The 15,754-nt window shown below is 36.5% G+C and overlaps 1 protein-coding gene across 1 annotated transcript; it reads right to left on the bottom strand.

Annotated features, from left to right (window-relative positions):
- Positions 1-885: 885 nt before the first annotated feature.
- Positions 886-14,661, bottom strand: LOC122217062 (alcohol dehydrogenase E chain). Its single transcript, XM_042933962.1, has 9 exons — positions 14,637-14,661; positions 11,601-11,702; positions 11,004-11,142; positions 9,058-9,145; positions 8,741-8,960; positions 6,335-6,595; positions 4,505-4,640; positions 3,413-3,551; positions 886-1,648 (listed from the first exon to the last, which is right to left on the bottom strand). Exons 1-9 carry the CDS (start codon positions 14,652-14,654, stop codon positions 1,624-1,626), a joined length of 1,128 nt encoding a protein of 375 aa, XP_042789896.1. The 5' UTR covers positions 14,655-14,661; the 3' UTR covers positions 886-1,623.
- Positions 14,662-15,754: the final 1,093 nt, after the last annotated feature.

The following is a 15,754-nucleotide window of genomic DNA, read 5'->3' as shown; positions in this document are numbered from 1 at the left end:
TTTGGGTGACCCGTTAATGCTGATACCATATGTCCTCTACAGTAAAAAGTGTGCCAAAGGCATTAAATTAATCTTTCAAACTTAAAAAAAAAAAAAGGTTTTGTGGTCCTTGTGTTTAGAGTAATTTTTTTTTTTTTAAAGGATAAAATGGGCTCAGAGAAGTTGAGTAACTTCCAGTTAAGGTCACAATTAAGTGGTAGATCACTTGCACTAAGTTTTAAGTCCTTTCCACAATATCAACAAATTGTAGACATGGAAGCAAATAACACTTTTGGAGAGAGACAACACCCCTTAAAGGAGTAAGCTTTTTAGCTTTTTATGTATATTTAGAGATAAAGCTTAAAATGCAAATCTTCCCTTGAGAGTGGGAAAGCATGAACAAATGACTACTATAGGCTTTTACATATTCAAAAAATTAAATTCCAGAATTCTAGATTTAAGACGTGGCAGTTAATAGAAAAGTTCTAATTTAAAAATAATTTCTATAGAATACACATCTGTATATGCACATATGTTTACTTAGAAAACATATTTCTTTGGATGTTTGTGCCATTTCTTAGTTATATGTTGTGTCCATAGCTGTTTCATTCCCATCCCTACACTTCAAGCCACCATATTACTTTTAAATTACCTTATGACTCATTTTCAGTTAATTATAATAATTAACTATTTAGCCAATAAAGCACTTTCATGAGTAAAAAATACAGATTTTTGAATTTGGTTCTAGGAATAGTTTAATTTTCATATTTAATATCTGAATCTCGTATTTATCACATGTAGCATGAAATTGCTTCTGTTTTAAAAGAATAATTATATATTCATTGCAAACAGTATAAGAAGTAATAAATATACCTCCTTCTATCATATGAAAATATGTGACATTTCCCTAAAAAATTCCTTGAATTTAGAATATAGTTAATAATATGGTAACAACTTTGTGTGGTGACAGAAGGTAGCTAGACTTATCATTGTGATCACTTCCTAATGTAAATAAATGTTGAATCACTATGTTGTACATCTGAAACTAATATAAGATTATACGAATAAAGAGAAAAAAATTCCCTGCATATAGAAATTTTAGACCTTCTCTACTTGTAAATCTAAGCGTATCCTTTCCCAGATGATAGCGTTTCCCCTAGGGCTTTGGTACATTTCATAAAAAGGAAAATATAGACAGTGGAAATACAGGTAGAAATAGAAGAGTTCAAGTGTGGTAGCTCATCATGTGTATGCTGGGGGCAAGTGTAATGAGGACCTGCTCCCCTGGGTTTCAGTGACTGAGGGTGGCAAAGATACAAGAAGTGCAAGAAATACCTACCTTTCCTCAATGGGAAGGATGCCACAATTCAACACGAGTAAAATGAGTAAGAAGGAAAGTTTACTGGACTCAACTATGCAGCTGATATTGCATTTAGCTCTCACTTGAATTTTAAACATTTGCTTGAAAAAGGATTTTAAAAAAAAGGTGGATTTCATTTCATTTTTTGCTTCTTTTGGAAAGCTCTCCTGTGTAATTTATTGATTGCATTCCTGAAGAACAGAGTTAATGATGCTGTTTGGTTGATGGTTCCAGAAGGTGCAGGAGCCAAAAGACGTGCTCCAAAGGAAGGCATTTGTGTGGTCTCAAAATGTCAGGATGGTGCGGAGGCTGAAACAGGAAATAAAACATGTTAATTGTTTTAATATTTGGATAACCCACATGTTCCATGTGGGAGTCCAGGGAGCATTCAGCTTTGAAGAAAATGTAAGACTTCAGCATTTAAAAGAGCAGTCCCCTTTTCAATACAGGCACACCTCACTCTATTCCTCCTTTTTTTTTTTTACACATTGAAGGTCTGTGGCAACCTTGTGTTGAGCAAGTCTACCAGTACTATTTTTCCAACAGCATTTGCTCACTTCATGTCTCTGTGTCACATTTTAGTAATTCTTACAATATTTCAAATTTTTTCATTGTTGTTATATTTGTTATGGTAATCTGTGATCAGTGATCTTTCCCGTTATTATGTAATTGTTTTGGGGCTACCACTAATGTGCCCATGTAAGACGGTGAACTTAATCGATACATATGGTATGTGTTCTGACTACGACTGGCATTCCCCTGTCTCTTTGTCTTTCCTGGGTCTCCCTATTTTCTGAGACACAATGATATTGAAATCATGCCAATTAATAACACTACAATGATCTCTAAGTATTCTAGTGAAAGGAAGAATCAATGGATATGGCAAACTATTGTTGTATTTATTTATTTATTTATTTATTTATTTATAAATAATATAATTTATTGTCAAATTGGCTAACCAACAGTGTGTACAGTGCACTCTTGCTTTTGGGGGTAGATTCCTGTGGTTCATTGCTTACATACAACACCCAGTTATTGCTGTTTTATTTTAAGAAATTGCCATAGTCACCCCAAACCTCAGCAACCCCCACCCCGATTAGTCAGCAACCAGCAACACTGGGGCAAGACTTTCACCAGCAAAAAGGTTACAACTCACTGAAAGCTCAGATGATGGTTTGCATTTTTTTGCAACACAATATTTTTTATGTTTATTTATTTTGAGAGAGAGAGGGTGAGAGAGCATGAGTGGGGGAGGGGCATAGAGAGAGGGAGAGAGAGAATCTCTGATGCAGGGCTTGATCCTGTGAACCATGAGATCATGACCTGAGACGAAATCAAGAGCTGGATGCTTAACCAACTGAGCACCCAGGTGCCCCGGCAAGATAATATTTTTTTAATCAAGGTATGTACATTACTTTTTCAGACATAATGCTATTGCACACTAGACTACAGTATAGTGTAAAAATAACTTTATATGCACTGGAAAAGCAAAAACTTTGTTTGACTTGCTTTACTGCAATATTCTCTTTATTGGAATTGAACCCACATTATTTCTAAGGTATGCCTATAATTTTTGTGAAAACTTCTTTGTAAACTGAAAAAAGAAAAAATTTTAAAAATTTTTAATGAAAAAAATTAGTGGTATCTGTATACAAAAAAATCCCAAGGTAACTCCAACTCCTTCCATAATGAGTAGGTCCTTAATACAATTTAAATTTATAGCCATTAATGGTAACCCTTTTTAGGTGGCCAGAAAGAGGCTGCAGTGACTCCATATTATAATTAAGACTCTGTGACTCTGAATCTTTTTCTTTGCAAGGGTGACTGTTCTCTTGTAAATAAAGCTGGGGTGGCTCTGATCATCTAGATTTACTGTAACCAAAATAGTTTGGTTTCAGTAGAACAGGAAGTGCAAAGCAACTATTTTAATTTCTCACAATATGATGTAAAATGTGCTACATCCTAAGACTGAACTACTAATGGAGAACCAAGGCACTCCAATGTTTTTTTCATTCTTTCACCTTCTTTCTCTATTGGCCAACACCTACAATAAAAAAGAAATTTAATACCTACCTTTTTCCAGAGCGAAGCAGGTCAAATCCTTCATTTATTTTTTCAAGAGGCAAAACATGGGTTATTAATGGATCAAGTGAGAACTTCTTAGCCATAAAATCGGCCACAAGTTTAGGGACAGAATCTTTACTCTTAAAGCCTGAAAAGAAAATAACATCATTTAAGATTCAGCCATAGGTTAAGAGGAGAATTGGAGAGGAGGCTTTCCAAGTAGAATTGAAATGAAAGTTTATAGAAAGTGCTACATCCCACAGACTACAATTACTGAGGTTAATAACAGATAGTGTTTCAGTATCCTTTTGCCATGGTTAGACTTTTTAAAAATCCACCTAGATAAAGTGGGGTCCTTAATTATTAGCTCTCTCACAGAGAAATTATACTATGGGTGGTTATTCCCTTAGGGAGCAAATTTAGCAGTTACCTAAATTTAGGCAATGACAGCACACATGAATGACTGCTATGGATTTCCTGGGTCCTATGAGGTATTTCAGTGCCTTATACAGTCATGAGTATAAAAGAAGTGGGACTGAGAGATTCTAGTTAATTTATGGGGACACTAAAAGGTGTGTCTTGGAACCTTCTGTGCGCATCCTTATATCCGTATCTAGTTCATTTAACCATGTTGCTTTAAAAACATTTTTTTAAATGTTTATTTTTAAGAGAGAGAGAGCCAGAGTGCAAGCAGGGGAGGGGCAGAGGGAGAGAGAGAGGGAGACACAGAATATGAAGCAGGCTCAGGCTCTGCCCTGTCAGCACAGAGCCCGACGTGGGTCTTGAACTCACAAACCATGAGATCACAACCTGAGCCGAAGTCAGATGCTTAACTGAATGAGCCACCCAGGCACCCCTAACCATGTTGCTTTTTAAAAACTGGCTTTGGGGTGGGAGGGAGGGCAGGGTGGGTGATGGGTATTGATGAGGGCACCTTTTGGGATGAGCACTGGGTGTTGTATGGAAACCAATTTGACAGTAAATTTCATATATTAAAAAATAAAAAAAATAATAAAAAAAATAAAAACTGGCTTTGTCACTTGTAAAAGGGAAGAACTCCTGAGGTCCATAAGAATTTAGCCATCAAGCCTAACTACATACCACCAAAAACTGCTCCTTTCCAGGTACGTCCGCCCAATAGCAACATGGGGTTCATAGAGATATTTTGAGAATAAGGAGCTACTCCTACGATGACGCTTACACCATATGACTCTTGGCAGCAGGACAAGGCAGCCAGCTGGAATAAAATTAATATTTAGCATCATTAAAGTGAATTTTCTGATAGTCCACACTCATGGTGCATGGTATCACGTAATATTGATTTAGCTAGATTGTGAGTGTGTGCAGGGAAGAGATTATGGCTTTTGCTTCTTCATTCCCCACTGTGCCTAGGATAGTGTTGTGGTTTTAGGAAATGCTCAGAAAAATTTTTTTTAATGAAACAGTGGATGAATGAATCTGTTGTATATGCTTAATTCTTCCTTATAAAATAATAGAGGCAAACATCATCACAAACATATCTACCTATTTATTTATTTTAAGTAGCTATTTTGAACTCAGTACTTGAACCAGGTGTTTTGATGGCAAACAAGATGTTAAGGTCAATTACATCATCAAAATTGGTGTGTTTGTCTACTTGATGGTCTTCTGGAACTTCAAAAGAAAGCTTCTTCATCCAGCCAAGTTTTTAATCATATTCCACAGTAAGAGAATTGTTGAGGATTCTCTAGCAATATATAATGGTTAACCCTTTGATTTTGGAGTATGATGTTTAGAAGACCAGATAACCTCAGAACATGTGGCTATTGGATATTTGGTACCTTCAAGTGAAGTAGCAATCTAATTTCACAGGAGAAAATAGAGGGAAAACAACAGAAAAAGGGCATAAGGAGAAAAGCTATAGCCTTAGAACTTTAGTCATCTGAAGTGAGTATATTGTCTCAAGTCAAGGCTACAAAGAGCTTTATTCTTAGGGTGGTTCCTCATGTTACCATTACTACTAGGATTTACTGGAGAACCTCAAAAGGGGGATTTGTTGGTTTCTGGGGACTTTCTTTCAGTAAGGTTCTAGGGAGTTCTGGGTAGGCGGGATATATATAACTGGAGATGTATTCCTCCTTGCAATTGATGATATTTGTCATTGAAAGTAATGTTATGTATATTCCAAAGATTATGTAAACACTGCAAGATCAGAAACAGCACTGCATATCAGTAACACTAGCTAACATTTACTGAGCTTACCATCTGACAGGTCATGCTGTGCTAAGTATTTTACATGCATTATCTCATGTAATTTATAAACAGTGCTATGAGATATAGATCTCTTAAATTTTTTTGGTGGAAAAAATTGTTGAGTTTCAAAGGTATTCAACCCAACACATAGTTACTGGGTGCTTACTATGTGCCAGGAACTGTGCTCTCTGCTGTGGCAAAATAAGGCAGCATGGTAAATGGAAAAATGCAATATTTTCTGTTAATAAAATGATACTGGTCTAAAATTGGCCATTATTCCTCTGGCCAAAGTATGATATATGAAAGAAAATGGAAGTTTCTTAAAATGTAAAATATTGATAAACCATTTCATTATGAATGTGAGAAAGAAATCAAACTTGCCAATTTGAAAACAATTTATATTACCCATATTTACTTGTTTGAAATTTTTTTTACCAAAAATTAACAAAGTAAAATTATAGTGGTTTAATTTTATAAAAACCCTCTTTCCTCTCGAAAGGAGAAATATTACTTGAGACAGATTTGCTGAGCTGATGGAATTAAAGATTTCTCATAATAATAAGTAGAATAACCCAACAGGATATGGAAAATCACCTTAGTTTTAAAAATATTATTTATATATAATATTTATATTCTACTGCCTCAAAGTATACTATGAAATATAGAAGCAGATATCTCAAGGCATTTCATGTTACATACCATGGTGTCAAGCCGCCCAATGACTTCAAATGAAAAATCCACACCGCCACCACTCATCTCTTTTAGCACCTCCTGGATTGGTTTCTTGTAGTCCTGAGGGCTGATGCACTCAGTGGCACCCACCTCTTTGGCCTTTGCAAATTTGTCTTTGTTGATGTCCACCCCAATAATCCTGGACGCTCCTGCTGTTTTACAGCCTATGATAACAGACAGACCGACTCCTCCAAGGCCAAACACGGCACAGGTGGAGCCCTGGGTGACCTGTGTTTTCAGAAAATGCAAAAATGGATTAAATAATGATTGCCACTGGGGCACCTGGGTGGCTCAATAGGTGAAGCATCTGACTTCAGCTCAGGTCATGATCTCGCTGTTCATTGAGTTTGAACCCCATGTTGGGATTTGTGCTGAAAGCTCAGAGCCTGGAGCCTGCTTTGGATTCTGTGTCTCCCTCTCTCTGTCCCTCCCCTGCTTGTACTCTGTCTTTCTCTCTCAAAAATAATCATTAAAAAAATAAAAATAAATGATTGCTAGAAAATGCCTAAGCTATATAAAGTGCTATGCCTTTTCTGTTATGAGGAGCTGTTCGAACTCTTACGTCCAGCCTTCTGCCAAATCTCTTTTGGCTTCAGTTGCTTCATGTTTAAATTGAGGTGGTTGAACTAGATGAGTGGTTCTCAAACGTTGCTGGACATTAGACTCACCTGGGGAGCTTCAAAACATCTCAATGCCTAGGTCACAGCTTATAACCAATTCCATCAGAATTTCTGCAGGTGGGACCCAGTCCCCAGGTGACTCCAATGAGAAACTCAGGCTGGGAGCCAGTGCCCTAAATGCCAGGGACTCCCGTCTTGAATCGAATCTAGTAGCTCAAATCTATCAACAGTTTTAGTATATCAAACACAGAAATGCAAAGTTTTGGGAAATGAAATAATAAGTGGAAAAGATTATTCTGGGAGACTGAAAAATAATTCAGTGAAACCTTCAATAATTAAGTATTTGTTTCATTAACTTTCAGCATCATGACCAGTATCATGAGAGCATAAATTAGCTGTGAAATATAGAAGAGTTAACCTTAGTTTAGAGGAAAGCCCAAGAACAGGGGAAATTTAACAGATAACTAAGATAATATAGCTTGAGATCACTGTGATCTTATTGGGTCTTTATCCCTGCTTTAAAAAATATACTAATGAGCAATAATGCAATCAAAAGTTGGTCTATATTTTATTAATGGTTGAAAATAATTATGAATGCTCTCAGTTTCTGCTCTGTGTCTAGGCTCAGCTAGACCATCTGTTTAAACAGATGATGCAGTTGCATAAGAGACTCAGTGCTAGAGCCACAGAATTTGGAAAACTCATGCTTTCAATTGTTTTAGTTGGCTAGAGACTGTTTAGTAAACCTAGTCTGCTGTAATCAGCCTTCAGTGTGGCTGTTGATTTCTCCTATCCCAAGTAACTATACTCTGGGATATAACACCACTTTTTACCTTACTTAGAAAAATTTGAGACTTGTAATTGTGATCTAAAGGTGAAGGTAATTATGTATCCTGGTTTAAGATTCAGCAGGAATTTTGAGAGATAGGCCAACCACAATTCTCATACTAACCAGCTGTGAGATCTTGGGCAAATAGCTTTATGTCTCCGGGTTTCCATTTCACAAAATGAAGGAATACTGCTAGATTTCCATACTTTTGGGAAGAGGAATTTCTGTTTAAAGAATTTCTCTTTAAAATCTACCACCTCTGAACTGTGTGTATATACATGTGTGTGCAGAAGATGAGATGTAGCAGTGAAATCCCCTAATGACTGGATTAATGCAAAGTGCATTACTGAAGCTTTATTACTTCCTTTGTAGGGATCCACAGAGTGGGTGGGTTGGTAACTCTTGGTTTGGAGGTGCACTATATAAGGCTTTGGAATCTACTGTTCATCCCAATTCTGAGAGTAAAAGATCCATGGACTAGATGCTAGTCAGAGGTGATCTCTTCATCTTATTTACTGTTGTTGCCTCTAAAGTTAGCAGAACCTACTATGCCTGATGCATGTTGGTGTTAACAGTACAATAAATTACTAAATGAGCTCCCAGCTCTAAAATTTAGTAATCATATAAAGAACAATTGTAGAATAATTATTGAAAATTACATCTTTACTTTTTCTTAACTAAGCGTCAATAGCATTTTCATCTGTGATAAATAAATTTTCTAGGATATGCTCATCAATTCCTTCTGAGGCCATTTTTACAGTCATAACTGATACCCTAAATTTTATCAATGTTATTGTGATAGCAGGAGGAAAATCTACCAGTAAATCTATGAAGAACGATCTCTGATTCCTGTGAGAAATTGCTCTCCTCTTGGTTCTTGATAGTCTGAGTGTAACTGGTTTTATCAACCATTGTCTTTCCTACCTTGGCAACTTTGACTGCAGACCCATAACCAGTAGAAAATCCACAGCCAATGAGACAGACTTTCTCCAGTGGTGAGGCTTCGTCAATCTTGGCCACTGAGATCTCATCCACCACTGTGTACTGGGAGAAGGTGCTGATGCCAAGGAAATGGTAAATGGGCTTCCCTCTGCAGGTGAATCTGATGGTACCATCCTGCATGGTCCCCTGAGGCATGTTCAGACTGGCCAGTGCAACACATAGACACACAAGGGCATGAGACAGTAGCATAACGGATGTGTAAATCCATTGCCTGTGTAAGGAGAGTATCAGAAACTTACTCGTTTTTCACGCAGAAGTTGCCTTCTGGGTGTTTACAAACATTGCATTTTCCACACTGGGGAGTAAAGAGTGGAATGACTTTGTCACCTGGAGGGTATAAAACAAATTCTTCTTAAATTTCTACCCAGGAATTAATACAGCAAGAACCAGAAGCTTATGCATATGTATTAGAGGTGTGTCTTTGAAGTCTCCAAGAAATAGGGTTCACCACTATGTTGTTGGTCATTGCCAGCCAGCATTGTTATTGGTTTGGGTTTCCATGTGCCTGAAGATTCTCAAAGAGGAAATGCAAATATCAGAAACAACATAGATTTAAAAAATATTTCTGCCATATTAATAGTTATCTTTTGTTGTGTGCCTTTATTCTTGAGAGTTTTATATATATCATTTAAGCCTCGGTAATTAAATGTTCTCATGTAACTGTAAACATAAATTTTAGCTGTGAGCAGGCTGGTATTCTTCCACTAGATGCCAGGGAAATCTGCTACTTTGTAATAGTTTGAAATAAAGTAAAAATGAGTGTTTGAACAACCATTTCTTGGCTTTTCAAAGTGACTATGCTTTTAAGTTTGTTTGTTTTTAAGGAAAACTAACAAAAATGGGAAAAAGAAGAATTCAAGAAATCCCTTTGTAAACCTCATCAATGAGTTAGGCACTTTCTTAAAGGATAAAAACTGACTTTCAAATGTTTGTGGCTGATAACTTAATTTGTAAATTATCTATTTTTTCTGCTATGATTAAGGGATCAGGGTGAAAAGTAAGGGTGTTGTTTATTATTAATTAATTTTCCCTCCACTGGTGAACTCTACCAAAAATTTATTTTTTATTTTTTAAATATAATTTATTGTCAAGTTGACTAACATGCAGTGTACACGATGTGTTCTTGGTTTGGGGGATAGATTCCCGTGATTCATCATTTACATACAACACCCAGTGCTCATCCCAACAAGTGCCCTCCTCAATGCCCATCATCCATTTATTAATTTATTTCTGAGTAAAGGAAATATTAAGAGCTGAAACACAAACCAGACAATTGACCTGTTCACAGGTCAATTAAGTATTCGGTAATGGGGGAGGCCAAATCCATTGGTAAATTGATTTTTTTAGAATTAGACAAAATTTTCATTTTTAATCACCTATGCTACCTAGCCACAAGACCTAGAAAAATGGTCAGGCCATAACATCTAATTGAAAAATTTCTATGCCTATCATCTCCATATAAAATTTCCATCTATTCACCCTTTAAAAATATTTATCTATATTAATATAAAATTAGAATAAAATCTATATTAAAGATAAAATAGTACTTTGTCACCAGTCACATTTAACCATGGTTAAAGGTAATAACACAGATATTGTTTATGGCAGGGTGTCTTCTGCTAGGTCTATTTCATTCCCTTCCATCTAGTCTGTTTTGTTCATTTAATGTTCAAGAAGGGAGGCCATACTGGAAGAGGAAATCAGTGAATGAGTCTCTTCCCACCTAAGAGTAGGTCATGTAGATTCAGTTAAAGCCTCATGGCCCCCATCCTGTGAAATCAGTACACAACAGTTTCCATATAGTGATGTGGAGGGTCAGGACATAGACTTTTGTTTTCTTATTTTGTCCCATTTGTAGGTCTCTTTGGACCTGACAGAACATAGTACTCAGCAACACTCAAATGGAAATTATTTGTTTATGAACTCTAACCTTGGCAGTCACTGCGTCTCACTTGATCTTTATGTGTTCCCGGGATCTAACCCAGTGCCTGGCATCTAATAGGCACTTGCTAAAGGAGAGAAAACATGATTGCATGAATGCACACATGTCTGAGTCAGGCAAGGGAGGGAAGAAAGGAGGAGACCTATGTTCTAGTCCCAGCTCAGCCATGACCTTCTGCAAGGTCTTTCCAGGCTGCATGATCTTGTTCTTGAACTGTGAATTCCCGAAGTGTGAATTCTGTACCTGGTTTTACTGTCGTCACACCTTCTCCAACACTTTCCACAATGCCAGCTGCCTCATGGCCTAAGATCGCAGGGAGAGGCGTGATAATTGTTCCACTAACCACATGGTCATCTGAACGACAGATTCCTGTGGCCACCATCTACATGGGAAAGGGAGGATGATTAGATACAGAAAAGAATAGGACACTTATCTTTTCCTCATCAAACAATTTGGAATAGTCTGTGAAACATTTTTTTTCTGAAATAAAGTCTTAATATACAAGAATGTATCCTTTTTATAGAAGTAGAAATTGCAGATTAGCACTAGGAAAGTTGTCACTCAAATTCTACCAGCTGATGCTAATTGATGTTGAAATCTTGATGTACGTCCCTTTATACTTTTTTCCTGTAGAAACATGTAAATTATTTTTTATTTTATTGGGATTAGACTGTATATACCCTGGTTCCTTTTTAAAAACTTAACAACTTGTATTTGTATCTTTCTTGACGATAAGTGTTTGGATCACCATATAGAAAGTGCCTTTTAACGGATTTTTGCTTATTTCCACTTTTACCATTTTTGGAGCCTAAAATTAAAAAACTGGAAAAAATGTTTCACCTTAATACGAACTTCATGGGCCTTAGGGGGTGCAACCTCCACCTCCTCAATGGAAAAGGGTTTCTTTAACTCCCACAGCACAGCTGCTTTGCATTTGATCACCTGGAAATTGAATAGAAAGATGCTACTAGTTTTTCCCCATTCTTAAAGTCAGGTATAGTGACTTTCATCTTGTTACGTGCAACATGTTCCCTCATGTCTGGACCCTAAAGTGTCCCATAGAAATGAAGGAAGGACCTCTGATTTACAAAGAGAATAAAAATACCTTTTTAAAAAACAGGCAAAGCAATCGCACAAGGAAAGAGAAACAGGATTAACTATAATGAGACATTGAGATAAAATGGAATATATTCTTTCAGGCCATCTTCATGTTGCTTTTTGTTTGCCAAGGGTTGTTTATTCCTGATATTTCCTAATGTCCTTAACTCGCTTGTTTACCTGCGACTGTTGGCTGGTGTGTGGAATTCTAAATCAACATAATTTTGCTGACAGGTTTAGTGCTGTTCACATAAAAGCTATTGCCCTCCTGCTCAATTCTCTGCTGAAGCCCAAATAATCTAACTTTATGATTTCGGTTGCACATTGGCCTCCCTACCTAGGATGAGTTTTTTTTTTCTCTATTTGCCTGTTCTCTTCCCTTGACTTTGTTTTCCTTACTGCTTGTGGTTGCTACTTGCTTGCATCATTCATTTGAAAGTTAGCTTTGGCAGTGCTGTTTTGTTGTCTGATTTATGTGTAGAAATTCCTTCCAGATTAGATTTGCAACAAAAATTTCAGAGGTTATAGCTGTATACGCACACTCACACACACCTATGTACACATGTACGTATATATTTAAAAATGGGAGAATGGTGTGCTTGAATTTCTAGCTAGCACAGTTTACCCATTGGGGTTCTTAAAAATAAAAGTTGAAAACATATTTTTAGTGGTTGGGATTATAATATAAAGCTGTCTTCATTGTTGCAAAGCTTACAAAATTAAGGGAGTTTTCTCCTAGAAAGAATTGACTTAATTGCAAATATGATAAAAAAATTTTCAATGCAGATTTATCCTTTTGACAATTTATTTTCATGTTAAATCCCCCCCAGTTTTCAAGGTGTTTGCCAGGGTCAATGCCACAATAGATATGAAAATTCTTGGAAATAATACGCTAAGGGTAGATAAGTCCTGACTACAAGGTCCTGTCTTGGGTGAATTACATACTTGATCTTTAAACCTCACAATGATGTTACCAGGGCAGTATTATTGAATTATTGGTCTTATTTTACAGATGAAAAGATTGAGGCTCAATGGACTCCATAATTGACTAATTTTCCCAAAGTCACAAAGCTGGCTGTCCAGAGAATTAAGATCAATGCAACTTTATTTTTTTACTACTCCATGGTAGTGAAAAGAGATTAAATAATAATAGCAGTAACAATATAACAGCAGTGACTAACATTTGTTGAATTATTTCTTTTTACAATCTTTTTTTTTAAGTTTATTTATTTTTGAGAGAGAGAGAGACAGAGCATGAGTAGGGGAGGGGCAGAGAGAGAGGTAGACACAGAATCCGAAGCAGGCTCCAGGCTCCGCGCTGTCAGCACAGAGCCTGATGCGGGGCTCGAACTCACAGACTGTGAGATCATGATCTGAGCCGAAATCGGACACTCAACCAACTGAGCCACCCAGGTGCCCCTGTTGAATTGTTTCTATGTACCAGGCACTGTTACAAGTGTATTACAGTATTAATTTATTAAATTCTCACACCACCTTATAAAATGGTATTATTATTGCCATTTGGCATTTGAAGAGACTATAATGCAGGAAGGGTAAACAGAAATGGGTGTTATCACAAAGCTAAAAGTGATTAATGCTGCACCCAAAGATTTATTGTTTTCATTAATACATTTGGTTTGCACATTTGCTCTCTGAACTCCTTTTAAGCTTAGTTTTGGCATATTTAATTGTTCTTTTTCCTAACTATTCCTCATTTGAAATGTAACTTGCCATTGTAAATACTAACCAGTAATGAATTAAAATAAAGAGATTTGGAATAAGAAAACTGACAACTGGCGACCCATGTGGTTTCCAACCAATCTAATTGATATAGGAGTGTTGTGTCACACAGTGTGTGTAGAAACCTCGGAATCTTTAAGTTATCATAGCAAGATAGTGTATGGTGTGATCCACTCCTAACATAACACATGTCCTAGAAACAGTTGCATAGACTTTTGTAATTGAGGTAGGTTAAACAATATGAGTTGCTTGTATTGAATGACCACATGCGTTTCTGTGCACCTAAGCACATTGAACAAATGAGCATGAATCCATGGAAGACTTAGAACTGATTATCTCTGTTCTCAGTGCTAATAAGTGATTCAAACTGTATCACTATTATTTTTATTTTGTAAACCCATGTTGACTTTTGTGTGGAGAAGATACTGTTCCACAGGATTTCTATGGAAATTTCCTGGATTCTGCACAGTAGGGCCCTTGTAATTCAGAATTTGCATGTTGATGCTGGCTTGCTTATTAATCTTGATTGTTCTAAAGTTTTGAAATCAGTGTGCCTTTTGTAAGAGATTTTATAGGAAGGTTCAAAGTATATCTCAAAGTCCTCTGAATCAAATTCCTCTCATAAAACTTTTGTCAGGTCTAACTTTCCTGTGTTCCCAAAAAGAATATGATTACAAAAAACATTTAAATTATGGTTTTTTATTATAAAGAAAACTCCTTGATTAAAAACATAGAATGTTAGATTTACAAATCTATTTATGATTGACTATAACTACTGCACATGTATTTAATACAGGAAGTAAAGATTTTATTAAGTACAGATGCTATGCATTCTTGATAAAGATATTTAGGAATAGCCTATTTTTAACTGTAGTTTAATATACATTGAGTATTGAAGCACACACTCTGTTTTGTATTTCAGTACACATTGTTTCTAATTTATATATGCATTTTAAATTATTCATTAATACTATATCTTTGTGAATTATATAGTAAGAATATATTTCCAAAAGTAGAAACAAAATTTTTTTTGCTTACTTTTCCTGCTGTGCTCATCGTTCTGTTTTCTCTGCAGACCAGGAGACTGGCGAATTCTTATAGACTCTTCTGTTTGAGTAGATAAAGCTGATATGTTATACAGATATTTTGTTTGCTTGAGTAACTGCCCATTCCACACATGTGATCTGGGGTCTTTAAGCCACACCTATCAGCTTTTTCTCAAGCCAAGTCAAATCAGGAAGAAAAGCGCACTGAGCCAGCATCCAAACCTTTGACTTTACACCTTGCCAATTTCAGTTAATATATTGGGTTCATTAGGTAAACTATGTCCCTACACCTAAATTTTAATCTCGCTCTCTTTTTTTCCTAGATTGCATATTTCTTCTCTTTCCATCCCACATAGGGTGTTCGGAGTTGTTTGCCCTTCATGTGAGCTAATCTCCAACTTCTAGTCCATATGTTGCAGTTCGAAAAGAGGAGTAAGGAAGCAGCACAAATGATATTGGACAGAGAGTGCTCTGAGCCAGAGGAATAGGTTTGATTTAGCACTCTTTTCATAGAAGGGAAGTTGGACAACAATGAGTCACAGCACAGACACTCACCTCTACCTGTCATAACAGGGAGTTTGGAGCAGTGGTTATGGCTTGGCAGACCCTATGCTTACTAGCTGTGTGCAGTTGGATTTATTATTTATCTGTCTTTGGCCTTAATTTTCTTACCTATAAAATGAGGATGACTGTTGGTACCCCCTCGAGGAGTTGTTTGAGGAAAACTGAGATAATCCTTTTAAAGCACTTCTCAGGGTGCCTGACAAATAGGACAACCTTCAGTGAATATTAGCTACTCACTAAGGTTTCAGTGCTGACAACCTTACTTTCTTTTTGTTCTCCCAGCCCTCTAGGGGCTGAATGTTAATGTTCTCTGTGGCCTAACATGCCTTTTGTGATCTTTCAGCTTTTCAACAATTGTGCAGCCAGTTTTCGGTAATAAATCTACTTTGTTTGAAATACAGAGTTTTCTATTTTCCTAACTGGGCACTGATACAGTTCTTGGCACCAAAAGTGCTCCCAGAAGCATACTGTCTAGCAAACCATAGTATTACACAGACTGAGTTAATTTACCCAGACTGAGTCTTTTTAATGGTTACCATGTGCTGA

Source organism: Panthera leo, chromosome B1 (genome assembly GCF_018350215.1).
Source record: "Panthera leo isolate Ple1 chromosome B1, P.leo_Ple1_pat1.1, whole genome shotgun sequence".
Classification (NCBI taxonomy): Eukaryota; Metazoa; Chordata; class Mammalia; order Carnivora; family Felidae; genus Panthera; species Panthera leo.
This window is presented reverse-complemented; position numbering and strand designations above follow the sequence as displayed.

Excerpts from the sequence above, each read along its gene's own strand:
- LOC122217062 (XM_042933962.1), bottom strand. Across the intron at positions 11,143-11,600 it reads CCCATGAAGTTCGTATTAAG|ATGGTGGCCACAGGAATCTG; the intron begins GTGAAACATTTT and ends TTTCCCATGTAG. Across the intron at positions 4,641-6,334 it reads TTGGGCGGCTTGACACCATG|CTGGCTGCCTTGTCCTGCTG; the intron begins GTATGTAACATG and ends ATTTTATTCCAG.